Source organism: Watersipora subatra, chromosome 4, assembly GCF_963576615.1.
Source record: "Watersipora subatra chromosome 4, tzWatSuba1.1, whole genome shotgun sequence".
Taxonomy (NCBI): domain Eukaryota; kingdom Metazoa; phylum Bryozoa; class Gymnolaemata; order Cheilostomatida; family Watersiporidae; genus Watersipora; species Watersipora subatra.
The window spans coordinates 64,073,362-64,100,534 of NC_088711.1; the positions used below are offsets into that span (position 1 = coordinate 64,073,362).

Here is a 27,173-nt window from a genome sequence, read left to right on the forward strand (position 1 = left end):
TCATCATAAATATAAAACATTTTATTAAAATTAAACAAGCTCTATATCTACCCGTTTCCATTTATAGTATGCAGTATACAGTGCAGTTTATGGTGTGAAATGTTGAAAAACTACCAAAGTCACCGAATTGGTTTTCTCGCCTTGAAACGGATTACATAATTAACGTAGTTTTATTTTAATGGGAAAAATTGTTTCGGATTTCGAACAACTCGTGTTGTGAACAACCTTTTTACATGTCGCTGAAAGTTATGAAATTTTATATTTACAGTTGCTTTATTTATTTTTAATTTAGTTAATCAGTCTGCAATCATTTGCATGAGTCTGAGATGATTTTCTTTGTAGGGTCAACATCTCCTAGTCGCCTGGCTGCCATTACTTCTTCTCCAAAGTCTATGAAACATTTCTTAGGTGTGTATTGCACTACTTGATAAATGGATGCAAATTTTAATCCATGATTCAGGTACCATTTAAGCAGAGGGGTAGCGAAGAGCATCCCTTTACTGTAGTAACTGTCAAGTAATGTTTTGCTGGGAGATTTTAGTAATCCATTTTTGACTGCGAATTTTTTTATGTGGTCACTCAAATCATTTCCCGACGTTTTAGCGTGTTTGCATACTGGTTGATATTCAGAGAAAATTGTTTTCAGGTGGTCTGGTGTACTGATATCGCATTCAACCATTTTAAATAGTTTTCCACTTTTCATTTCTTCGATTATATGTTTTGCTGTAAGCTTTGGGCTGTTATCGACCATACAATCTAGATTCTCGCAAAACTTTTTCAACTCTTCATCGTTCTTTTTCATTTCTAGAAACTCGCATTCCCATATATGATGTACGGCGTATCCAAGTGACTTCAAGTAATTCAAGTTTGTGGTAAGTCTGCAACTGATTTTCTGTCTTTCATTTTTCTCCGTGTTTGCCTTTAGGGGTGTATTTACACAAATGCTAGTGAAAGTAACAGCCTAATAGTTGCATGTGTTCTTCTTCACCTCTCTTGGCATATCCATCAACTGGTAGCTGCCTACCGCCACACCTTTTCTCTCATCCATTGAGCATGTGCTGACAGTCTACTTTTAATATTCTTTCCATATGCGTTATCCATTCTGTAGCTAGTGGACCATGCTTGCTTTTCTTCTCAATTCTAAAATCATTACACTTCCTTCTTCGAACATAAGCACCGGTTGGCATGTCTCGCATCAAGTTCATAAGCACTGGTTGGCATGTCTTGCATCAGGTTCATAAGCACCTGTTGGCATGTCTCGCATCAAGTTCATAAGCACCGGTTGGCATGTCTCGCATCAAGTTCATAAGCACTGGTTGGCATGTCTCGCATCAGGTTCATAAGCACCTGTTGGCATGTCTCGCATCAAGTTCATAAGCACCGGTTGGCATGTCTCGCATCAAGTTCATAAGCACTGGTTGGCATGTCTCGCATCAAGTTCATAAGCACCGGTTGGCATGTCTCGCATCAAGTTCATAAGCACTGGTTGGCATGTCTCGCATCAAGTTCGTAAGCACTGGTTGGCATGTCTTGCATCAGGTTCATAAGTACCGGTTGGCATGTCTCGCATCAGGTTCATAAGCACCTGTTGGCATGTCTCGCATCAGGTTCATAAGCACCTGTTGGCATGTCTCGCATCAGGCTGCTCAAATACATACCACTTATATCAAGTCCTAGACATACATTTGTACATTCTTTTGTACATTCTGCTGCAGCACCACAGTACTCGGGTTTGATTGTCGTTAAATTTTTTTCCTGATATCTGTTGAACATCATAGATAAACCTCTTCTGATATTGTTTCTAACTAAGTGATATAAATCTTTGTCTCTTTGACCATATAAGAAAAGTGCTGCATCGGAATTTTTAAGTTGTAGCAATCTTCGTATAGCAAGCCCTGGCATAGAAATAGCTATTTTAAAGTCTAGGTTTTTGCTATGGAAGAATTCAGTTTCTGGAAAAAAGCCTCGGCAGTCTTCATTGTTGTAATATACTAAGAGATCTTTAAATATTTCCATGTTATGCTTATGCCAGATGTCTCTGCAGTACTGATAGTCTTCTTCGTTAATTCCCTCCTGTTTTAATTGACCGTTAAAATCTTCCCTCTTTGGAAATGTAGTTTGCTTCAGAACATCTAAAGACGTAAACTTTTTGTAATTCCAGAAAAACTTCTTAGCTTCAACACCCATAGCTTTCAAACAAGCTGAATAGCTAAATCCTGGTGCTAGGTAATTAGTAACGTCTAAGAAGCGAAGCTGATCCGTTTTTAAGCACATATATGCATTCCCTTTCTTCACCGTGAATGAAATTTCCCTATCGTGTTTGACTAGGTACTGGACAAGCTCTTGTTTGATTGGAGGTATGTCATAGGCGCCTGGGTAGAGTCCAAATACCAGAAGTTCGGCTAGATATTTGTCTAAATCCTCTTCTAGTTTATGAAATTTTAATAACAGTGTGTCTACACCATTATTTTCTTGCCAGTCTACACCATTATGGTCTAGTGTGGCTTTTTCCTTCTCTATAATTTCTGTTCGTTTTTTTTCAATTGCTTCAAAAATATCCTCGTACTGACATTTCAGTTTTGCATAGCACAATTCTGACAAGTTTTCGAGATATTTCATCATCCTAGACACAACATCATAAGCAATTCCATTTTCATTCACAAAACAAACGGGTTCCGTAAAGCCTGGAATATTGCTAGCTATGCTGACTGATGCTAGTTTGTGTTCAGCTTCCCATGTCATAGTTTTTGTATCCTTAGGCAAGCTAGACTTATCGAAATAAGCCTCTGCGTCAAACACAGCATAGAAAGGGTAATAACGCTTATTGTGTTTTACTGCGATGCCATATTCGTCTAATTGCTGAAAAATAGTCTTTGGCGATGAGCAGGTACCATTCGGGTAAATGAATTTTGTAGCATTAGCACAACTAGCCGTATGCCTATTGAGTAAAGTAGCTGAGCGTAAAAGTTTGGAGCAAAACAAACACTTGTAAGATCCAGTGTATAAACGTAAGTTCTTGATCCAGCAAAAATGTGTTTTCTCTAAATGTAAATTTAATTTCTCCTTATGACTGAAGGCAGACTTTCTCACTAGATGAGCGATTGATTCATTAGCTGATTTTTCCAAACCATTCACAATGATAGATATGTTAAAAATTGTCTCAACATTTGGTAGGTCTTCGATAGATATTCCAGTAAACTCACTTCTATTTAGTTTTGTCGACTCGATGTAAGCATCGAAGTACTTGTTAGCTAGTTTCTCAGATTTCTTGCCTTTCGCTTTCATGATAGCCAACACTCTAAAGAAACAAAAATTGTCAGTATAGAGATGTCCGTTGCTATCCTTGTCCAGTGATATTAAGGTACGGTTGTTTCGAATATGTTCAGGTAAACCTATGCCACAACCAATTGGGTGCGATGGAATGGGATACAGGTAAAAAGAAATGTTGGTTAATGTGTGCAGTGACCACGATGTATCAGGTCTTTGTCTGGTAACACGTTCGATGAAATCCTGTAATCTTTCATTTTCTGAAAGAAATTGTTAAGATCATCAATATTTTCTATCAACAAGGGTTTATCAAACGGTCTATCTTCATTCGGTAATGCGTGTAAGTGTCGACTCGTAGCTTCAGTATTGTTCATTAAAATACATCCAACTGCTGCATTTATCTTGGACTTGTGTTCTTGATCTTTATATATTGCCTGTACTGCTGAACTTTCTATTGCGCTTATCATATCGTTATCCTTTATCAACACGTGGTATATTTTGGTATGCTTTTGAATTAAAGAATAAGTTTTCATCGCTTTCCAATTTTTGTGTATCAGCTCACCAGTTTCTGGACTATTAAGCATATCGATGTAGGGTGTGCGGCTGTGATCATTAGGATATGTAGTGACTTTTGATGTTGATGGAATCGGACTCTGATCATTCTAAAACATTAAAATTGGCCTCTATTATCATCATTGGTGATAATAGAGGAGTAATAGCATGTCTTAAAAAATATTTTGGTTTCATATCTTTTCAAAAAACAAACCTGTTAGCATTTGTGTTTGGAAAGGAGTATGGTGAGAATAATCTACAAGCATTTCTTACATTTGACTGTGTGTTTGATCATTCTATGTCTTGACAATGATTGTTTGTGCGCATGATTTGACACATTCTGGACATGTATACCCATCTACAATTTAATTTAAGATCCATTAACGCTTGATTGAGTATTTGCATAATGCAAGTTTCAATTGTTCAACTGTACATGCTTACTAAATTGTTTGCTTGGTTTATACCATCATTCAATACGTGTATTTTCACATGTGAACGGATCTATATCCAGCTAGGTATGCTTGATAACAAGTCATACTAGCTGTGGGTAAAAAAGACACCTTTATTGTGGTATACTGGAACATTTAATATCAAACATAACAATCAGATATTACACATCAAATTTTTTAATGAAGATATGTATATATAAACATTTATGCATGCGGATATGTTATGGATACGGTTTTTTCGAAGTTATAATTTCAATCCAAATTGTGTAAAGATTTGCCCAAAAATAGAGGCAATCTTTGTTGTTAATTTGACCTGGTTTTTGGTAGTTGTCTTCTTTTAATTTGTGTGGGAATTAGCTAGCAAGGAAGTAAATAAGCAAATTATTTTACAAACACAAATCTATAGTAATTTATTTAATTCCAAAATTAAACACTCACAAGCTTAAAAGCTATTAAAAGTTACACAATGGCGGATACCAAAATAAAACTAAAATACAGTATGAGAACACCTGGCACATATGATCTGACACATTGAGAGAGAGAGAGAGTTGTGGAGACGTATAAGAACAATTCAAAGACTCCCTGATAAAGTGAAGGAGCCGTATATATATAAGAATGTGAAGCCACAACTAATTAAGATTAAATGCTTAGGAAAGGAGTTATACTAAAAATATACTAAAGTTCGGAAGTGTGAAATAGTTTTACGGTCAAGTTAGACCAATAACTCGGAAACGGATAGCCAAGATGGGTAGAGTTAATTTACTTTGGTTAGATAATTTTGACACAGTCATGCAACCCTAAATGGAATATGTATATGTTCATAAGGATTGTTAATGAAGTCTTTTCAATGTCATTCTGTTGATGGAGGGTGATCATTGGGTGTATTCTTGTTTAATAAAGCTATATAAATGTTCGGATGACTGTCATGTCTTTAATTGAAATGCACTTGGTTTGTTCCGATTGTGGAAACTCCGATCATCGTGTGAGCTTCGATCTGTGGGAACCTTACAATTGTACTTTTGGTTGTCCCGATTGACCTGAATAGTGTTGTTCCACATAATCATGTTGGCAAGGTTTAATGATCAACTCTGACACACTCAAACTCCATACATAGTCAGTGTACATGGTAGATTTTCGAATAGCCCTGCTTCTCAAGATTGCCTCGAAATCACAGTTTCTATTTTCGAGTTTATTGACAGGTATCAATTTTACTTCGCCTTTGTCAATGGCACTGGTACATTTTTCTCTTTTGTTATTCATCACTGTATCAAGAAAAGGGGATACAAACTCGTTTTCAGGTTTGGAGTAGAAACCAATTTCAGCATTTAATTTTTGGCTCAAACCATCTTTCAATCTTAGCAAGACTTCACTTTTTTACCAGTATGTTTGGTGAACCTGATGCCATTTTACTATATCGTATTTGTATAGGGCCATTGGTAGGCGCACTCTTTACATAAATTCGTTTATCACTGTTGTACACAGCGTATCGTTTTTCATTGTTGTCAATAATGACTGAAAGCAGATCAACATCAAAATGATATAGTTCTGTCAGACAAGGACCATCAGGTTGGTTGCCAATACCGAAATGAGCTATCTTTTGTGGTGACAGAAGATTTCTCACCAGCTTTTTTACTTGACATGGGTTCTCGGTTAGACATGGCACTACAAATAAATAGCTGGTCGTGTCATATCAAATCATTTGTCAGATTAATCGTAATGCACGTTTTTAAAATGATGGCTATTGAATAAAGTAGCTACCTTATGGTAGGTTGATGAGAAACCTTTTTGCTCTTTTCCGCAGGAATGTTTTGGCCCATGTCTGCGTCACTGTCACAATAATAATTTTGACCTATTGAACTAGAATATATATATATATTGAACCAAAGAACAATAAACTTTTGCTCTGCACCAAAATTACTAGCTAAACATTAAAAGGTTTATGAAGAATGACTATAGGCAATATCTCATCACTCGTCTATAGATGAAGGAATGCATGTTGAACATATACCTACCTCAAGTCTACAAGATGCTTTTCCTATCAAGTTCTTTGTTTCTAGAGATTCAAATTATTATATCGATTTGTCTTCTAGTTATTTATACCTAGAAATAAACATAACAAACGCTGATGGAACTGATTTACCAGAAGATGCAAACGTAGGTCCTGTCGATTTGATAGGACAGACAGTCTTCCGACAAATTGATCTGATGATAAATGATGTTTCGATATCAGATTCTTCAAACCTCTATTATTACCGATCTATGATTGAAACCTTACTCTCTCACAGTGATGAGTCAAAGATGTCACAACTTACAATGTCAATGTTTGTGAAGGATACAGCAGGGCAAATGGACTCTCTTAATGGAGATAATTTAAGTCTGGAAAAAAGAAAAGTATTAACAGCAAAAAGTAAAGTAGTTCAGATTATTGGTAAAATTCACTCTGACATATTTTTTCAAAATAGACATTTGCTGAATAGAGTAGACTTGAAAATTACACTGTTAAAAACCCCAAATAATCTAATTCTTATGGCTGTGAAAGAAATACTTCTGCCGTGTTTGATTAAATATTGGAGTAGTTCTTCCTTGATTAGAGGTATGTCATAAGCATCAGAATTGAATCCAAACACAAGAAGTTCTGCTAGATATTTATCCAGACCCTCTTCTAGTTTTTGAAACTTGAACTCTAATGATTGTACATCATCATCTTCTGTTACATTTTTTTCCGTTTCTATCACTTTGGTTCTTTTTTTATCGATTTCATCGAATATATCTTTGTACTGAAGTCTTAGGGTAGCTTAGCACAGTTCTGACAATTGTTCGAGATATTTCATCATCCTAGAGACAACATCGTAAGCATTTCCATTCTCATTCCCAAAGCAGAGAGGTTCTGTGAAGACTGGAACATTATACTTGCTATGCTGACAGATGCTAGTTTATGTTCAGCTTCCCATGTAATGTACCAATTGGATAAATGAATCGTGTGACATCAGTGCAAGTAGCTGCGTGCCTATTGAGTATTGTAGCTGTGCGAAAAAGCTTGGAACAAAATGAACACTTGTATGACTTGGTGTATAAGCGTAATTTCTTGATGAAGCAAAAATGTCTATCTTCCAGATGTAGAAAATGTTTCTCATTATACTTCGCAGCAGATTTTCTCACCAAGTGAGCTATTGTTTCATCATTTGATTTTTCTAGGCGGTATACAATGATAGATATTTTGAAGATTGTCTTAAACTTTAGAAGGTCTTCAATAAATACTCCCGTAAACTTACTTCTATCTAAGTTTGTTGATTCGATGTAGGTATTGAAACATTCTTTAGCGCATCTCTCCATTGTCATTCTTTTTGCTTTCACCATAGCTAATGCTCTAAAGAAACAGAGATTGTCGTTATATGGTTGTCTACTGTTATCCTTTTTAAGAGATACTAATGCTTTATTGTTTTGTATATAGTCAGATAAAACTATGCAACATCCGATTGGGTGTGATGGAATTGGATAAATGCAGAAAGAAATATTCATTAAAGAATGCATTGACCAAGATGCATCAGGTCTTTGTCGAGTGACAGCTTCAATCATGTCGTGATCTTTCATCTTCTCAAGGAAGTTGTTAAAATCATCAATAGTTTCTATCAATACAAGTTTATTAAATAGTCTGTCTTCATTAGGTGATGCATGGAAGTAATGAATCTATCCTCAACGTTATTCATTAAAATGCACCCAACTGCAGCATTGATTTTGAATTTGTAGTGTTGATCTTGATAGATGGATTGTACCGCTGAAGATTCCAATGCACTGATCATATTATTATCCTTGATCATAATATTGTAAATTCTAGTATGCTTGCGAATAAGTGAATAGGTCTTTATAGCCTGCCAATTTTTATGCATCAGTTCTCCGATTTCTGGACTATTAATCATGTCTGAGCTGGGTTTGTTGTTTGTGTCAGTTGGAAATGAGGCTGGTCTTATTGGTGTTAAAGGTTCACTTGGTTATCTTAAAAGAAATATATCATGTTCAGTGGAATAAGAATATATCTCATATAACAGTTATTCATGAAACTTTCAAGGAATCATTCGTACCTGTTGACAATTGTGTTTGCTATGGATTGATGTTGGGATTACTTGCAGACATTTTTCGCATTTTTTGGTGTGTTTAATAGCCTTATGTCTTGATAGCGATTATCTATGGGCGTATGACTTTGAGCAGTCTTGGCATGTAAATCGATCTACAATAATTTATTTTTCCGTTGTAACCAACAAATGTGAAGAATGCAATAAATTTCCGGTAAAGTAATTCGCTCTAATGAGTTTATGCTTAATAATACGTTAGCTATGCATACTGGATTAGGTATTTGTGCGTTGATGGATTGTCTTGTTGACATGGTTAAATAAACAAGCTTTATCGTAGTATACATACATATGTGATGGTAAGCGTAAAATATCAGTGTGAAATATATAAATGCTTAAACACGTGCAATGTATATAAAAGTTTTCAGTTTTGTCAATTATAGAATGAGTATAGGTATATCAAACGATTAAAAAGTGTTATACATAAAGGATTGAGGTGTAAGTAGTCAATATTTTCCCCTTCAGGCTTACAAGTTTTGACCAAATTGAATTCTCGGTTGCCCTGAGTGCATCATACAATCTTCATCAGGAGTATAATCTTTTGGACAAGGCTTGATTATGAGTTCGCTTACACTTAAACCCCAAGCGAAATCATGGTATCTTGAAGGACTTTTTATTGATCGGCTTCTGATAATTGCTTCCATCATGCAATTCCTGTTTTCAAGTTCAGCAATCGGTAATAACTTTTCTTCTCCATTATCAATTGCGTTTACACACTTTTTTTCTTTAATGTTCAGAACAGTATCGACAAACAGTTCAAAGATAAAGTTATACATACCTGTTAAGGTTTCTATGTATGTTGAGATAGTTATCATAGAGTGTATGATCAGGAAATATGATTCCGTTCTCTGGTACCCGGCTAAAAAAGACAATGCTTGCTTATAACTTAATGATAAGTAATCCATATAGGCATATACAAAAGCCAAAAATTGACAAGAAAGAATAACGAATATACTCACTATCTACGCCTGATAGACTGTTCACCTCTTCCTGCAGGTCCTATAGGAGGTTTTAGTTTAATGCTTAGTTTGACTGTAGCAACAGGCTTGTTTACTACATTGGCAGGATAGAATTCCTCTTCACGAGGCTTCTGTACCCCCTTCATCTCAAAGGTTTTCTCCGATTTTTCATCGTTAGAATAAGGTGAGTTAGAAGCCATCTTGAAGGACAGAATGATGACAAGTATGAATTCTCAAATGTTTAAATCTGGTTCGTTTTCACATTTGCATAACCACAAGTCTACAGGCATAGTCTGATAGTTATCTGAGGTTAGAGTAGTTAATAATGTAAACGAGTTCTTTAGCGAATTAAATGGAAAACATGACAAATGAGTGCCTTGGAGGTTGTGTATAGGTGATAATTGAACGCAGTGGATGTTGGGGGTTAGGCTGACATTATTACCTATTAAACAGATTTAAAAAGACTATATAGTTGCATTGTAATGAGGCTAGCTTAAAGGCGTTTAAACCGACAATAAAAACCGAGTAAAATATGTACGATAACTATGCGTTAACAGTGGCGGGTATGCGCTTAAGCTGCGCGCCTGAAAATAATGTAAGCAGATCGAAAAAGACTATATAGTTGCATTGTAAGCATATTCAAAAGCGTTATATAAATTTAATTGTAAGCTGGTCGTGAACTACCTTCCTATACTACTCACGGGTATTCTTTGTTGGCATTTGATTTGACCCCTAGCCTTGGTGATGATGGTTGCTTCCACGTATTAAAGAAAGGAAACATTCGATTCGAAGCAAAGTTTGACAAAGGATTACGTTCCAGTCAATGTAATCGTATATGCGGAGTTTGATGCAACTATAAAGATCGATAAAAACAGAACAGTGTTACCAAACTTCTACAACTAAGGATTATGGATAGCAAACAACTCTACGCAATACTTAATTCAGACGATCTCGTAAAAGACATAAACTTTGTGGGAGTATTCCCTATTGATATGATAGCTATATCAGCCTTGAAGTTTCCTTGCGCAATGGTAATAAACACTAAGCCTCATTATCATAAAGGAGAACACTGGGTAGCTGTGGTGAAAACTGAAGAAAGAAAGGGATTTTACTTCGATAGCTTTGGTTATCCACCGTATATTATGCCTGAAACTGGAGACGTATTGGAGAACTGTACAGAATGGCAATTTAATGAAGTCAAATTACAATCACCTATCAGTACAGTCTGGGGAGAACATGTAACATTTTTTGGTACGCATAAAAATATAATGATTTCTTTTTTGTGTTGTCACAAATAAGTTCAGTTTTGCAGTGAATACTGTATTTTGTATAAACAGTCATCTCTATATTTAACTTATTCATTTTTATTTTATATTTTATTTAATCTTTTTTATCATATGAAATATATGTAACATACCTGTAACCTTTGGTCTTCTGACAGATAGTAGTATAATGGATGATCCGTAGTTATCAATCGATCCTCAGGGATATTTCTATAGAACGAATAGTTCGATATACGAAGCGTTATCTCATGAGATAAATTGAGAATGAATAGAATAAAAAACTTACATATCAGGTCTTATTGGTCTATCTCCGCCAGGATGTATACCAGGTCTTCTCATATCACGACGAGGAACCCTATAGAACAAGAATTATAAATATCTGAACAAATAGTTCGATATACAAAAATATATCTCATGTGATTAATTATTAAGGATTAGAATAAAAACACTTACATGACTGCTCTGCCTCTGCCTAAGCCTCCTTGGTCCAAGCATTAGGGTTACCTCTACTGTAGAACAAAAATTTATGCTTTGATATGTATCTGAACAAATAGTTTTATATACAATGCGTTATCTCATGAATAAAACACTTACATCATTCTGGGAATGAGTCGCATTCCTCGTCCTCCAACAATACTAGTACGGATAAGCGGAGGATTTCTATAGAACAAGAATTTACGAGCTGAAATGTATCTGTGATTCTATATAGATAACAATATTTCAAGTAGTTAATCAATAATGATTAGAATAAACCACTTACGCTGGTGGTAGAAAGAAAACGAGTCCTTCACCTGTGCCTATAGCAACTGGATGGTTTGATCTGAATGATGGAGTCACTATCGCTACATGTTTAGGGTTTGTTGGCTCATTACGACTGGGTAGTCTTATGTTAGACGCCATCGTAAGCATTATAATTGAAATGAATATGACTGTTCATATTTATATTTATTTGGTAAACCATAAAAAAGCATCAGTGTATCGAATAGGTATGACAACCGTGAGAACTTCTTATTAAAAGATGATAAAAAGTGTCAATACGAAATGCGTTTAGCCTAGTAACCATTGTTATTACATCTACCTGACACATCTTATTAGTATGCAATTTATTGATATAGATTGAAATATAAAAATTGTTCACCGATTAACCTCGGTTTACGTCTAAACTTAAAAAGGATTCCTGTACAAATACCATGCATACTTATCGAAAATGCCTGTACAACATCCTGGTAAACTTATCAAAAATGTCTGTACATATTCCCTAGTAAACTTATCAAAAAGTGGCTTACTATACTACTCATGTAGGTATATGGAAAGGTAATAAGTATAGATATATGGATTCAGTCAAGATTTAGCGTAAGTAATGATTATTGTTCCGTAAAAATATCGTTGAGTTTAGATATACAGGCCAAACTGAATCCTTGGCTGTTTAACTGTGTGTTGTGTAGGCTTATAATCTTTAGGGCATGGCTTAATAATAAGCTCAGTCACACTCAACCCTCAGGCAAAATCATACATGATAGATTTCTTTATGGCACGGCTTCTGAGGATAACCTCAAAAACACAATTTCGGTTTTCCAATTCGGTTAAAGGTAGGTTCACCTCACCATTGTCCAAAGTGTTGACACATTTTTTTCTCTTGTTATTGAATACAGTATCAATAAATGGCGGCCCAAACCCGCTGTCAGGTTTAACGTCAAAGCCAACCTCAGCATGTAATTTTTTTCATAGCTTGTAGCATTTTCACCAGTAGGCTACAGCACTTTTTTCACCAAAATATTCGGTAATCCCGAAGGAGATTTGCTGTAAAATATCTTAATTAGACCATTAGTGGTAGCACTTTTAATAAATATTCTTTTGTCACGGTTATAGATGGCATAACGTCTTTGAACTGAGCAACCCGGTTCTGCTGTGTGAACTTATAAACTTCCACAATGGCTTTGTATGACTCTTCTGACTGTTCTGATTAGACACAAGTTGGCTCCAAAATTGGATTTACGCGGCCAATTTAATCAGCTCCGACCCGCAAAACTTTTGAGGAATTCCCTTTTCGGTGGTTTCTAAATTGGTTTAGGCGATAATTTGTTCTTGCTAAGACTGTTTAGCAATCTACTTTTCTGACCACAAGAAGAGATTGCCCACTGGTCACATATATACAATATCTATGTGTCTAAATAGCATGAATATCATTTTTTATACTGTTTAGTGAGGTGCATATCCATATTGTAAAAAGTTATGTGTATGTGTCTCATGCATTGTCAGTTAACCTAACAATAATGATTATATATATTGATATATATCTATGAGCTATGTAGACTACTGTCAGTATGCCTAACAGTGACCCACAGAACTTATATCTTCCTTATTTTTAAAGCATCGTGCTCGATGCTTCAAATAACAGATGGCAGATTGACAGGTGTAGATATATACATGAAGCAGCGTGACATAAAGCAGAGAAGAATAATTTATTCCTATATAATGTCCATACTCATGCTGTATGTATTGAAATTAATAATTTCATTTCAGCAACATCAATATAATATTTATAATTTTTTTCTCAAGCGGACAGGATGTCTGCTAACAGTCTATCCAGAAGGGCGGTCATGTGGGCTTATCTATCTCTTGCTGATTGTACTGCCGCTTTTCTGTTTTTTAATTTCTTTTGAAGTCTTGTGAGCTTTGCTGCCGCCGCACAGCATTCCTTGCTTTGTTTCTTTATCTTACTTTTCCCTTGCTCTTCAGTTTCGTGTTTTCTTCCTTTTTTTCTTCTGTCCTCCACCTTGTCCTCTGGTTGGACCTCCTTCCCAACCTCCATCACTTCAATTTATACCCATAGAGCTTATATCTTCCTTACTTTTGAAGCATCGTGGCCGATGTGTAAGTTAGATGGCAGAATGACAGGTGTATATACATGCATATATATATATATATATATATATATATATATATATATATATATATATATATATATATATATATATATATATAGATATATATATAAGTGGCACGGTGTGCAGTTAGTCAATTACGTCCATTTGTAACCTAGCTCAACGGTATATATATATATATATAAATAAAATTGTTTCCTCACCCCGGATACCCCGTATGGGTGGTAAATTCTGCTCTAACTCGGGTCTCCTACCAGAGACCTGGGAGTTTGAGCACTCGCCTCAAGATCTTAGCTGTATATATATATATATATATATATATATATATATATATATATATATATAAACATGAAGCAGTGTGAAATACAGCAGAGAAAATAAATTTACTCCCATATATAATATTCATGTTGTTTGTATTAAAATTAATAATTTCTCTCCAAAGACGTCTGTTTAATGTTCATAATTTTTACGCGGACAGTATGTCTGCTAGCAGCCTATCTAGGAGGGCGGTCATGTGCGCTGACCTGTCCCTTGCTGACTGTATGGCCACCCTTTTATTCTTTAGCTTCTTCTGTAGTTTGGGGGGTTTTGCTGCCACCACCAGCACTCATTGCTTTGTTTTTTGACTTTATTTTTCACTTTGTTCTTCTGTTTCGTTTTTTCTTTCTTCCGCCTTTTCCTCTGGTTGGACTTCATTTTCGGCATTCATTATTTCAATTTTAATTGGAGTTTCTTTTGTGTATGCCATCTAAAGCAATAAAGACATCCACAAATGTAATCAATCCAACCGCACTTGTGCAGTTAGTCAATTACGTCCATTTGTAACCTAGCTCAACGGTACATATAATACACACAGGGTTTGCACTATTGCTCTGCACTTTGCAAGACACCCAGTGAACTAAAATTTCAGCATGTATCTATTGCAACATGGCTCCACATTACATACCACCTTATTGATGTATGAGTATACTTATATATATATATTGAAGTTTATCCTACTTAGAACTAAAATCAGAGTGCTCAACATCAGATGGAGCCGTATAAATTGAAAAATTAAATAGTTCACTTATCTTTTTCGCTACTGACAGTTTCCTGCTGTTGCATTCTTCAGGCTGTAAACTTCAACTGGAACAAGATGGTGACTTTTCAAACATCCCACGCTTTCACGTGACTAGTGGATTTTGTCGTGCTCTGATTAACTTGTTACTAAAATTGCAGAGAAGATAACTCTTAGAATGAAGACAAGATGAGGCAATTTCTGTTCTTTTATTAAGGGTTGACATGTCAGGTTTTTTTAATAATGTAATATTTTTCAGAAATACATAAATTGCGCGTTTTTCTTAAGTTACTGTAGGATTTAGCGTGTTTTAGTATAGTCCAGTCAAGTTTGAAGTTGATGTCTCGGTCTTTTAGTGCCCATATGTATTTGCTCAGTTCTGCAGCATTTATTTTTGAGCTATTTTTTATACTGCTTTTATGGTTACGGTATCTAGTTTTAAAGTCGGTTTCACAAAGTCCTACGTAGGTCTCAGCAGTGTTGCTGTCTAGTCTTGTCACTTGTGCTTGGCACACTATGCTCTTCTCAAGGCAGTTTTGGTTAAGCGGACAGTCTGATTTTGTTCTGCAGTTGCATTTTTTGGTTTCGGTAGTTGGAGGATTTGAGAGTAGCTTTTTGTTATGGTATTCTATTTTGATTTTGATGTTAGGCATAGTAGAGTAGCTCAATTTTAGGGTATTTTTGTTAAATATTTTGTGTAGAGGATAGGTCTTAGGCTTAGGGCCATGTCATAGGCCTATGTCTTTCGGAAGCACTTGTTAATCAAAGTCAGGAATCTTTTTCCTATGTTAGTTTTTACACTTGAGTTAAATGGTGGGTTAGACCAAGTTATGGTTCGTTGTCTAGTTTGTCTTTTTCTTTTGTTAGTTGAAGTTCTATTTTCAAAAGTAAGTATACGGTTGCATCCACTGTTTGTCAGAGCTGTCTGGTATGGTTGTATCGCCTTGTTAAAAATCTGTTTGCTAGAAGTCTGTTCAGTCTTTTATTAATGTAAAGGGGAAAGTTTTTAATTATGCAAGGAGGGTGGTTGCTCAGTCTATGAACATATAAAATAGTGTTGTTAGGTTTGGTGTATGGGCCGTATGAGCCTTTGGCTAAGTCAAGAGTCATGTCTAAAAAGTTGAAAATTTTCATGTTAGCTTTGATTGTTATTTTCAAATTGATTGCTTTAAATATTTTGCAAACTGTCTTTTTCATGTTTTCAACATGTTTAGGCGTGTCGTTGCATATTGCCAGTCCGTCATCACAGTAGAGTCCAGTATTACTTTTTAGTTTATCTGGTAGTAGAAATAAGATGTAAGTTTCCACGAGTTCACAAGTCTCGGCCCGTCAAAACTACCCATCGTCACGTCAAACATGTTGGCAGAGTCCTTTTTAATCCAGGTGGCATTGTTATGCCCGAGATAATAATTTTTTGTGTGCATTATTATATGTCATTCATCATTGCTGACTTTGGCGTATTTTGAGACAAAATTTAGTGCTCTTTGTAAGAGTTCTGGTGTTATAGATGGGTAGAAGTCACAAACGTCGAATGTAATGAAGGAGTGTTTGTGTTTATTTTTAATTTCTTTAAACCAGCTGGTAACTTCCGTAGTGTTTCGCCATAAGGTTGCTTTTGTTTTAGATCGCACTGAAAGGGTTATATTAGCTAGTATTTGTTTACTTATTTTCCCAATTTTGTTCTTTGTTGGGTTTATAAGTCTGTAAGTGGGGTTGTTGGGAATGTTGGGTTTATGGTCTTTCACTGTTATGAATGCCTCTTTTGTCGCAGTCTGTTCAATTCTGTCATCAAGGTGTAGTTTGCATGCAATTTGTTGGTCATTCAATCCTATTGATTCAATTTTGTCAGTTGTAGGTTTTTTGTAATTTTTGGTATTGTTGTCTAGTACAGTTTTTTTTGTAAAAGCCAGGTGTTAGTTTGTAGTAATTAGTGGTTTTGTCAGCTTTGACAAGTATGTTGTTATCTATTTTTATTGCTTTTAAATCATTCTTCAGTTTCTCCTGAAAATGGTTCGTAGTGCTTTGAAATTCTATTTTTTGAATAACTTTAATAAGTTCTAATTCAAACTGTGTCATTCTTTTCACGGTTGGTGGCGTCTTGCGTAATTTAAATCCAAAAATTAGAAAATGTATTTGGTTCTTTTTACCAGTTACTCAAGTTTTTTTTCAAAAGTGATCGTGGATAGATGATAGAATTGAGACGCAGAGATCGTTTCGTGCATTGTGCACACTTCTTTGATCATCATTTCAGGATTTTGTGAGACTGTTTGAACTAGAGATTTAACAGATCCAATATTCATGTCTTCTTGTGTATATTCACTGTTTTTTTGAGAAACTGTTTGGAGTAGCGTTTTAACAAATCTAATACTCTCGTCATTTTGTATATTTACTTTTGTTAAGGTGGAGGATATGAGTGAGGGTTGCATTCAGCTGATTCCCCTGATAATATTGTTGTTTTTGTCTGGCTGAGTTAGTTTGAGGATATTAGTTTTAGTATAAGCAAGTCAAGCGTGAACTTGCAAACCTCCTCGTTATAGGAGAAGCTTTTCACCATTTTCAACAGCATCTACACATTTTGCTTTTTTGTGATTTTAAGGTTTGTCAATAAATGGAAAAAATAAATTCGTCATCAGGATTGGTGAAAACCATACTTCAGCATTTAGTTTTTCAGAGATTCCATCTTTGATGTTTATCAATACATCACTTTTTTTAACGCAACTGTGAGGGTATCCTGTTGCTACTTTGTTGAAATAGATCTGCATGGGACCATTCTTAGATCCACTTTTAACATAGATTCTCTTACCAATATATATATAGCATATTTTTTGTCACTACGTTCGATTATAACCGAAAGTTTTCTGGAATTGAAATAGTGTTCTTCTGTCAGACCTGGCCAGTTGTTTTGTTACTTATGCTGAAAGATTAGCCAACATGTTCTGAGTCTCTACGTTTGCCCTAGTAGCTGTTGAATGAGTTTTTGCTGGGAGATTTGAATAATCCATTTTTGACTGCAAATGTTTTCATGTGATTACTCAAGTCATTTCTTGACATGTTAGCGTGTTTGCATACCAGTTGGTATTCAGAGAAAAAAGTTTCCAGATGTTCGGGTATGCTGACATCGCATTTGACCATTTTAATTAGTTCCCACTTTTCATTTCTTTGATTTGTTTTTCTGTAAGCTTTGGTCTGTTATCGACATTAAATGCAGGATTCTCGCAAAACTCTCTCAAATCCGCATAATTTTTTCATTTGTAGAAACTCGCATTCCCATATATGATGCTATGGTGTATGCTAGTGTTTTCAAGTAATCCAAGTTCTGATGTCTCTGATTTTTTCTTTTATTCTATCTTTGTGTTTTCCAAATGATGAATATTTGCACATGTCTGAGTGAAAGTAACAGCCTGATAGTTGCATAACGTTCTCTCCCTTTCCTAACTTGGCGTACTCATCGATAGGTAAATGCCCACACCTCTTTTCCAAGCCGTTGAACATATGCTGACACTTTACCTTTGATGTTCTTTTCATATGCGTTATCAATTCGGTACCGAGCTACCTGTGTTTGATTTTCTCTTCAGTTTTAAAATCGTTGCATTTTCTTCTAACATAAGCACCAGTTGGCATCTCTCGCATCAGATTTTTCAGATAGATACCACTTATACCAAACCGTAGGCAGACTTGTGTTGTTTCTGCTGCATTGCTATGGTATTAAATCTTTCTCCTGGTGTCTGTTAAATTCCATAGACAGTCCTTCTATAATACTATTTCGGACTTGGTGATACAAGTCTTTGTCTATTTTGCTGTTGAAAAAAGTGTGTCTTCTGGATCTTTCAGTTGAAGCAGTTTTTGTATTGCATTTTTTTAAAGCTTTTACTTACAATTATGAAGGAAATGATGAAATTCCGTTTAATATTGAAAATGAATATATTAGGAACAACTTTATGACAATGGATAGAGAAAGTCATGTATACATATACTTATTCCAACAAGAACGTGCTCCTTTTTTTCTTCACATGGTCTAAAAGAGTCTGTATGAGGTTTCGGAGAAATATGTTTTCTGTTGTCGAGTCGGCTGCTGCCATGTTTCTTTAGTTTATCCCACAAAGTCTTCCCTTTTTGGAAATGTCTGCTTCAGTACATCTAGTAACGTCAACTTTTCGTAAATCCAGAAAAATTTTTGGCTTTGACATCCATTGCTTTCACGTAAGCTGAATAGCTAAAAACAGCTAAAACTTGCTTTTTATTATATTCGAAAGACTACTAGAAAATCTTTTAACATACCTACAGAATCTTTGTCATGTAACAAAGAGAGCTTTTTCAATAATATTTTACCTAAGAGAATAGCCACAGGATTTGTAGATACTAAAAGTTTTAAGTGAGCTTATAAATACAAGATACAAGAGTTCTTATCAGAAACTACTTAACGTCAACTAAAGTTTTTCATAATCATGTGAAGAATTCTACAAATCAAGAACAGCACATAATCCGACAGCTAATAATAGGATCCAAAAGTACATGACGAGTAGAATGAAAGAAATTAGAAAACAAATATAAAGACCAACTATAGGACTATAGCCCTCAACGAAGCAGTGGTAAATGATGGCGATAGAACAACGTGGAAGAACGCCACGTCAAACCCGAGTGACACGAGTTTTCATTGGACGATTATTTGCTAATTTAAAAATTGGATTTAATTATATTTTGGAATTTGTGGAGAGAAGGTGCATGCCTAGTGACGGCCCCCCACATTCACATATTAACTGCGAAAGTGTTAATCGATCACAGTGGCTACAGATGTGTGCCCCATGAGGACAACATCCTATCTCCAGAGCCTCTCTCTGGCACTCCTCGTCGCATTCCTCCTCATCATCCTCCTCATAATCTCCATGTTCCTTTATTTGTTCTCTCTCCTCTTCACCCTCTACTTCCTCAGAGCTTTCACTGAAAACATAAACATATAATTATTTCACCTTATTTTCTCATTCACCTTATTTTCATTTATATCTACAGGCATAATGTAAAAAAATTTCAACTCATACATCTATCTCACTGATTCAACCTCATAATGATTACAAAATTACATAAAGAATAAAGATGGTATTTTAAAAGACTTTTTGTTGATCGGCTTCTGATAATTGCTTCCATTATGTAATTCCTGTTTTCAAGTTCAGCAATCGGTAATAACTTTTCTTCTTCATCATCAATCGCGTTTACACACTTTTCTTCTATAATGTTCAGAACAGTATCACCAAACGGTTCAACGATAAAGTTATACATACCTGTTAAGGTTTCTATGTATTTTAAGATAGTTATCATAGAGTGTATGATCAGGAAATATGATTCCGTTTTCTGGTACTCGGCTAAAAAAGACAATGCTTGCTTATAACTTAATGATAAGTAATCCATATAGGCATATACAAAAGCCAAAAATTGACAAGAAAGAATAACGAATATACTCGCTATCTACGCCTGATAGATCGTTCACCTCTTCCTGCAGGTCCTATAGGAGGTTTGAGTTTAATGCTTGGTTTTACTGTAGCAACAGGCTTGTTTACTACATTGGTAGGATAGAATTCCTCTTCACGAGGCTTCTGTACCCCCTTCATCTCAAAGGTTTTCTCCGATTTTTCATTGTTAGAATTAGATGAGTTAGAAGCCATCGTGAAGGACAAAATGATGGCAAGTATGAATTCTCAAAATGTTTAAATCTGGTTCGGTTTCACATTTGCATAACCAGTCTGATAGTGATCTGAAGTTAGCGTAATTAATAGTGTAAACGAGTTCTTTAGCTAATTAAAGGGAAAACATGACAAATGAGTGCCTTGGAAGTTGTCTATCGGTGATAATTGAACGCACTGGATGATGGGGTTAGGTTGACATTATTACCTATAGTACTTGAAGAGAAACTGTTTAAAGTTATGGCTTAAGGCTGCGCGTTTGATGTAAACAGGTTTAAAAAGACTATATAATTGCATTGTAATAAGGCTAGCTTAAAGGCGACAATAAAAACCGAGTAAAATATGTACGATAATTATGCGTTAACAGTGGCGGGTATGCACTTAAGCTGCACGCCTGAAGTTAATGTAAGCAAATCGAAAAAGACTATATAGTTGCATTGTAAGTATATTCAAAAGCGTTATATAAATTTAATTGTAAGCTGGTCATGAAATGCCTTCCTGTACTACTCATGGGTATTCTTTGTTGGCATTTGATTTGACCCCTAGCCTCGGTGATGATGGTTGCTTCCACGTATTAAAGAAAGGAAACATTCGATTCGAAGCAAAGTTTGACAAAGGATTGAACGTTCCAGTCAACGTAATCGTATATGCGGAGTTTGATGCAACTATAAATATTGATAAAAACAACAGTGTTACTAAATTTCTACAGCTAAGGAATATGGATAGCAAACAACTCTACACCCAAACAAGCTAACAAGCTTAAGCAACAAGATGAACAAGAGAGGAGTAATAGGTATGAACTCCGGAGAAAACCGAAGTCCAAACAAAAAGAGGATTTCCAATATTACGGATAATTCTCCTTATCCCACCCACCTAAGTTTTAAGAACGATGACTACACATTCAAATGAACACCGGACTGAACTAACACTATAAAAGACGTAGTTTAAATCAACAAAACAACGTTTATTTCTTACAACAACAACACTACAACAAAATAAAAGCCACAACAACAACCAGCGTCAACACAACGCCGAGTACCTCGCCCAAGCGATCAGGCCCTGAAATACCAAAGGAGCATATAACACAACATCATAAAAACGCATACCGATGGAGCTAACAAGACTGAAGAAATTGGGAAATACCACTAACTAATAACGGTAGGCAAATCTGACGTAGTCTCAAAAGTGACTCGATTGTCTGCTGTTCTTCCTGCACCAACTACAGGATCAACGGTCCTAAGTATCACCGGAAGAGGAATACACTGTACAACTTATCTTACACAGGTACATCTGTCCACATCACAGGGCTGTAGATAAAATGTTTTTTTGTCAGGAACTACTCAACAGCGACTAGAATTTTTCATAATTACGTGAATATTTCTACTTACCACTTTGGTCAGAGGAACGGCACAAGCTCCAACGATCAATAAAAGGTAAAAGTGCATGACGAACAGAGAAATCAGAAAACTAATATAAAACGGATCAAATTGAGACTTTAACACTCAACGGATCAGTGATGAATGATAGCAATAGGACAACGTGGAAGAATGACACACTAAACCCAAGAGACACGAGTTTTCATCGGACTATTATTTGCTAATTTAAAAATTGGCTCGACTAACTCGCCACTGACATTTACCGTTTCAAAGGAAAACCGGATATTATAATACCCAGGACCCTCAGGAAACGAAGATCACTTACGCACTTGCCAGAACACAATGATTTATCGACTGATATTAACGCTACTATGACAACCGTCAAGAAAGGCAATATATCATCCATATAACTTGGTGAGCCAACCATTTATTACAAACTAGCAAGAATCTTGGATTTTACTTTGGATCTGTACTTGCAATCCGATATGTGATCTCTTTATTGACATTTATGATACTAACATGCTATCCCTTGCGATTAGCGTATTCGTATGCTAAACGATAAAGACCAGCTAAGACATGATTGGCAGATATATATATTTTTTTATAATTTATGGAGGGAGGGCGCATGCCTAGTGGCGCCCCCCCCATTCGCATATCAATTGAGTAAGTGTAAGGTGGCCACAGTGTCTACAGATGTGTGCCCCATGGGGGCAACACCCTATTTCCAGAGCTTCCCTCTGGCACTCCTCATCGCACTCTTGTTCCTCCTCCGACTGCTGCTGTGGTTATGGCATCAAGAAAGAGGATAGTCGTGAAGAAGTTACAAGCAAAAGTCCACAACTCGTACACGGAAGCGACATGTCCTCTGAACAGGAAAGAGAAGAATGATTCGCCAAACAACTTTTCTCTGCTTTCTATGGTGTTGTATTTTAATGTATTGTGGCGACTTGTGACCATGCCCATAGAGTCTAGAACCTTTTTTTGTCTGTATAGTGTAGACAGTAATTGATTTAGATAATTGTACTGATCAGGGTCTGACCATCGTAATAAATGCAGACTAAGAATAATAAGAGTATAAAAGTGTCTGAGGCTTAGAATATATTCACCCCCTTGTTCTGCGAAGGTTGACTCTTTTCACTTGTTCCGCTGACACGTCTGTCTGCTATGAATAAGCTGTATTGAAGAGAGTGAAGTATGAATGTGAATCTAAGTCCTTATATATCGTTTAGGAGTTAGCCTGGGTGTCCAAGAGTAAGCTATATCTTCAGATCTCCAATTTTGGGTATTGTAGTTTTTGGGGTTCCTGGCTACGTCCTGTTGTATTTACGTCAGCAGGGATTCATAATATTTAATATTCTAGTTTTAATCCCTATCTAGTGTAGATTGGTACCAGATGCGGATCTTCGTACCGCATGACAGAAGTTGTTATCGTCTGGGTGTTGTCGTTGACTGGGGGTGTGATGCCGCTTTTAAGATTTTAATCTGGGTTTCAATTACAGGCTTTGTTTCCATAATCTTGAATCTTCCAATGTAACGTTCTCAATGTTCAGACAGTGGAATGGGTGGGTTGTCATGTGATGTCACTAATCCCAAAGATGAGATTTGTTGATGTCGTAACTCTGGGAGCTTGTCAAGTGAGCCATATGATGATATAACTTGTTATTTTCTTTACGTCTATCTGTACACGGCTGATATCAGATATAACAGCTGTTGGATAAGGTTTTGCTGGGAGATTTGAATAATCCATTTTTGACTGCAAATGTTTTTATGTGATTACTCAAGTCATTTCTTGACATGTTAGCGTGTTCGCATACCAGTTGGTATTCAGAGAAAACAGTTTCCAGATGTTCGGGTATGTTGACATCGCATTTGACCACTTTAAATAGTTGTCCACTTTTCATTTCTTTGATTTGTTTTTTCTGAAAGCTTTGGTCTGTTATCGACAATGAATACAGGATTCTCGCAAAACTCTCTCAAATCCGCATCATTTTTTCATTTGTAGAAACTCGCATTCGCATATATGATGTTATGGTGTATACTAGTGTTTTCAAGTAATCCAAGTTCTTACGTCTCCAACTGATTTTTTTCTTTTATTCTATTTTTGTGTTTGCCAAATGGTGAATATTTGCACATATCTGAGTGAAAGTAACAGCCTGATAGTTGCATAACGTCCTCTCCCTTTCCTAACTTGGCGTACTCATCAATAGGTAAACGCCCACACCTTTTTTCCAAGCCGTTGAACATATCCTGACACTTTACCTTTAATGTTCTTTCCATATGCGTTATCAATTCGGTACCGAGCTACCTGTGTTTGATTTTCTTTTCAATTTTAAAATCGTTGCATTTTCTTCTAACATAAGCACCAGTTGGCATCTCTCGCATCAGTTTTTTCAGATAGATATCACTTATATCAAACCGTAGGCAGACTTGTGTTGTTTCTGCTGCATTGCTATAGTATTAAATCTTTCTCCTAGTGTCTGTTAATTTCCATAGACAGTCCTTCTATAATACTATCTCGGACTTGGTGATACAAGTCTCTGTCTTTTCTGCTGTTCAAAAAAGTGTGTCTTCTGGATCTTTCAGTTGAAGCAGTTTTTGTATTGCAAGCCCTGGCATAGATAAAGCCATTATAAAATCTAGATTTTTGCTTTGGAAGAATTGATTCTGTTTGTCTAGAGCATCGATAAAACTCTTACAATCATCGTTGTTGTACTAATCTATTTTTGAGACTTCTCATGTTATGCCTATGCTGGGTATCTTTGCAGTACTGGTCATCTTCTTGACTCAGGCCTCTCTGTTTTAAATGGTTGTAAAAGTTTTCTTTTTTGGAAATGTTCTCTGCTTCAACACATCTAATGACGTGAACTTTTTGTAATTCCAGAAACAATTCCTGGCTTTGACATCTTTTGCTTTTAAGTGAGCTGAATAGGTACATCCTGGTGCTAGGTAGCTTGTAACGTCTAAGAAGCGAAGGCCATCCATTTTCAAGTATGCAAAGATATGATCATTTTAAGATTCCTATGATAATTTTAGATTTTCTCTTTGAAAGATTTTAGATTTTCTCTTTTAGTCTTCACCTTAAATGATGTTATAATCACAGATTCCTCAAACCTCTACCACTACAGAGCCATTATTGAAACATTACTTTCTTATAGTGATGAATCAAAGCAATCACAACTTACCATGTCAATGTTTGCAAAAGATACGGCTAATGCAATGGAGGCTTGTGATGATAGTAATAAAGGATTCGTTGAGAGAAAAAGGTTGACAGAGAAAAGAAAAACAGTTCAGTTGATTGGAAAAATTCACTCAGACATATTTTTTCAGAATAGATATTTGTTAAACGGAGTAGATCTGAAACTTACTTTAATCAAAAACTCAGATAAACTAATCCTTATGTCAGGCGGTGCTTCAGGCTTCAAACTCAAAATAATTAATGCATCATTTTTCGAAAGAAAAGTTAAAATAAATGACGGCATACAGATGAAACATATCAAAATGTTAGAGAAAAAGCTGAAGCCAGCTTTGTATCCTATTCGAAGAGTTACCATGAAGTCGTTCAACATACCATCAGGCTCTCTGTCATGTAATGAAGCGAATCTGTTTAATGGTATCTTGCCAAAGAGAATAGTCATAGGTATGGTGGATGCACGCAGTTTTGAAGGATACTTTGAATACAACCCTTTCAATTTTAAACATAAGAATTTAAAACACTGCAGTTTGCTAGTCGATGGAAAAATGGTACATCAAAAGCCATTCTTTACCGACTTTTCAAACGATCAGTTTCTTAGAAGTTACTTCTCGTTAATAGAGGGTACAGGAAAAGCTTTCAAAGATGTAGGTATTGGAATTGATAGAACAGAATACGCGCATGGTTATTCGCTACTAGCCTTTGATCTTACACCTTCATTGGATGACGATGGTTCTTTCAATGTATTAAAGAAAGGTAACATAAGATTTGAAGCCAAATTCAACAGTGGCTTAGACGTACCAGTAAACGTGATCGTATACGCAGAGTTTGATGCAATTATAAAAATTGACAAGAACAGAGCAGTGCTACCAAATTTCTTCAGTTAAACATCATGGATAGCAAACAATTATACGCAATACTTAGATCTGACCCTTACGTGAACGAAATGAACTTTCTGGGAGTGTTTCCGTTAGATCTGATACCGATGTCAGCTCTAAAGTTTCCATGCTCATTGGTGATCAATACCAAGCCTCATAATCATAGAGGTGAACATTGGGTGTGTGTCGTAAAGACCAAAGACGGTAGAGGAATTTATTTTGACAGTTTTGGAAGGACGCCCGCCAGTTTACCCGAAATAGGAGATGTCTTGGATAACTGTATCGATTTCCATCATAACAACATACAATTACAATCTCCAATGAGTACTGTGTGCGGAGAATACGGGATATTTTTTCTGACACATATAGCCAGAGGTTATACACTAGACCATATTGTGCATATGCTAAATAACGAAAATGACTTATTTGAAAACGATGCTGTAATATTCAATTATATCAAGAATAAATATCGAGATATACCCAGTGGTGATGTGAATTCCTTAAAGATTATCGATTTTCCATTTGTGTTATCACAGATAAGTTCAGTTTTATCATGATCTGTTTTATTTTTAGTTATCAATTTTATTCATGTTCTTTTATTTTATTACGTTTAAATAAACAAATTTAATCATGAAAAGATAAAGTTATACATACCTGTAAAGGTTTCTATGTTTGTTGACATAATGATCATAAAGCGAATGATCCGAATATATGATACCGTTTTCTGGTACATCGCTAAAAAGGATAATGTTTGCTTATAGCCTAATGATAAGTAATCCATATAGGAATATACAAAAATCCAAAAATTGACAAGAAATAAAAACGAATATACTCACTGTGTACGCCTGAGAAATCGTTCACCTCTTCCTAAAGGTCCTAAAGGAGGTAGCAGTTTAAGGCTGGGTCTTACCATAGCAACGGGTTTCTTTGGTACATTGAGAGGATAAAATGGTTCTGCACGAAGCGTCTGTACCCCCTTCATCTTAAATGTTTTCTCCGATTTATCGTTAGATTTAGGTGAGAAAGACTCCGATTTATCGTTTGATTTAGGTGAGAAAGACTCCGATCTATCGTTTGAATTAGGTGAGTTAGACTCCGAATTTTGATCGTTTGAACTAGGTGAGTTAGAAGCCATCGTGACGGGCAGAATGACGACAAGTATGAATTCTCAAATGTTTAAATCTGGTTCGGATTCACATTTGCAAAACCACAAGTCTACATGCAAAGTCTGATAGTTATTTGAGGTCAGTCTAATTAAACGTAAAACTTGACAAATGAGTATGGTAATAATGCAAACCAGAAGTGTAGTCTGATAGTTATCTGAGGTCAGGCTAACTAAACGGAAAACTTGACAAATGAGTGCGATGGAAATTGTGTATCGGCAATAGTTGAACGTTAGAAAGATGAAGGGGATTAGTCTGACATTATTACCTATGGTAATAACGTGAACCGGTTTAAAGTCATGGCTTAAGGCT

The 27,173-nt window shown here is 35.7% G+C and overlaps 2 protein-coding genes across 6 annotated transcripts in view; both read left to right on the forward strand.

Moving 5' to 3' along the window:
* The window catches only part of LOC137393463 (uncharacterized), a 96,823-nt gene that overhangs the window by 21,874 nt on the left and 47,776 nt on the right, over window positions 1–27,173 (forward strand). For all 5 annotated transcript variants that reach the window (XM_068080029.1, XM_068080033.1, XM_068080034.1 and 2 more), the window contains 2 exons: window positions 343–408; window positions 809–872. The gene's annotated coding sequence lies outside the window, so the exon portion shown is untranslated. The remainder of the gene's footprint in view (window positions 1–342; window positions 409–808; window positions 873–27,173) is intronic.
* LOC137394485 (uncharacterized protein F54H12.2-like) lies at window positions 5,185–26,254 on the forward strand. Its single transcript, XM_068081208.1, has 3 exons — window positions 5,185–5,217; window positions 6,225–6,659; window positions 24,886–26,254. Exons 1-3 carry the CDS (start codon window positions 5,185–5,187, stop codon window positions 25,705–25,707), a joined length of 1,290 nt encoding a protein of 429 aa, XP_067937309.1. The 3' UTR covers window positions 25,708–26,254.

What these genes read in the sequence shown, in the direction of transcription:
- LOC137394485 (XM_068081208.1), top strand. Translation starts at nt 5,185, where the DNA reads ATGACTGTCATGTCTTTAATTGAAATGCACTTG. An exon ending in CTTTAATTGAAATGCACTTG is followed by an intron (nt 5,218 to 6,224) that starts GTTTGTTCCGAT and finishes GAATGACTATAG; the next exon opens with GCAATATCTCATCACTCGTC. An exon ending in TAAGTCTGGAAAAAAGAAAA is followed by an intron (nt 6,660 to 24,885) that starts GTATTAACAGCA and finishes GGATTCGTTGAG; the next exon opens with AGAAAAAGGTTGACAGAGAA.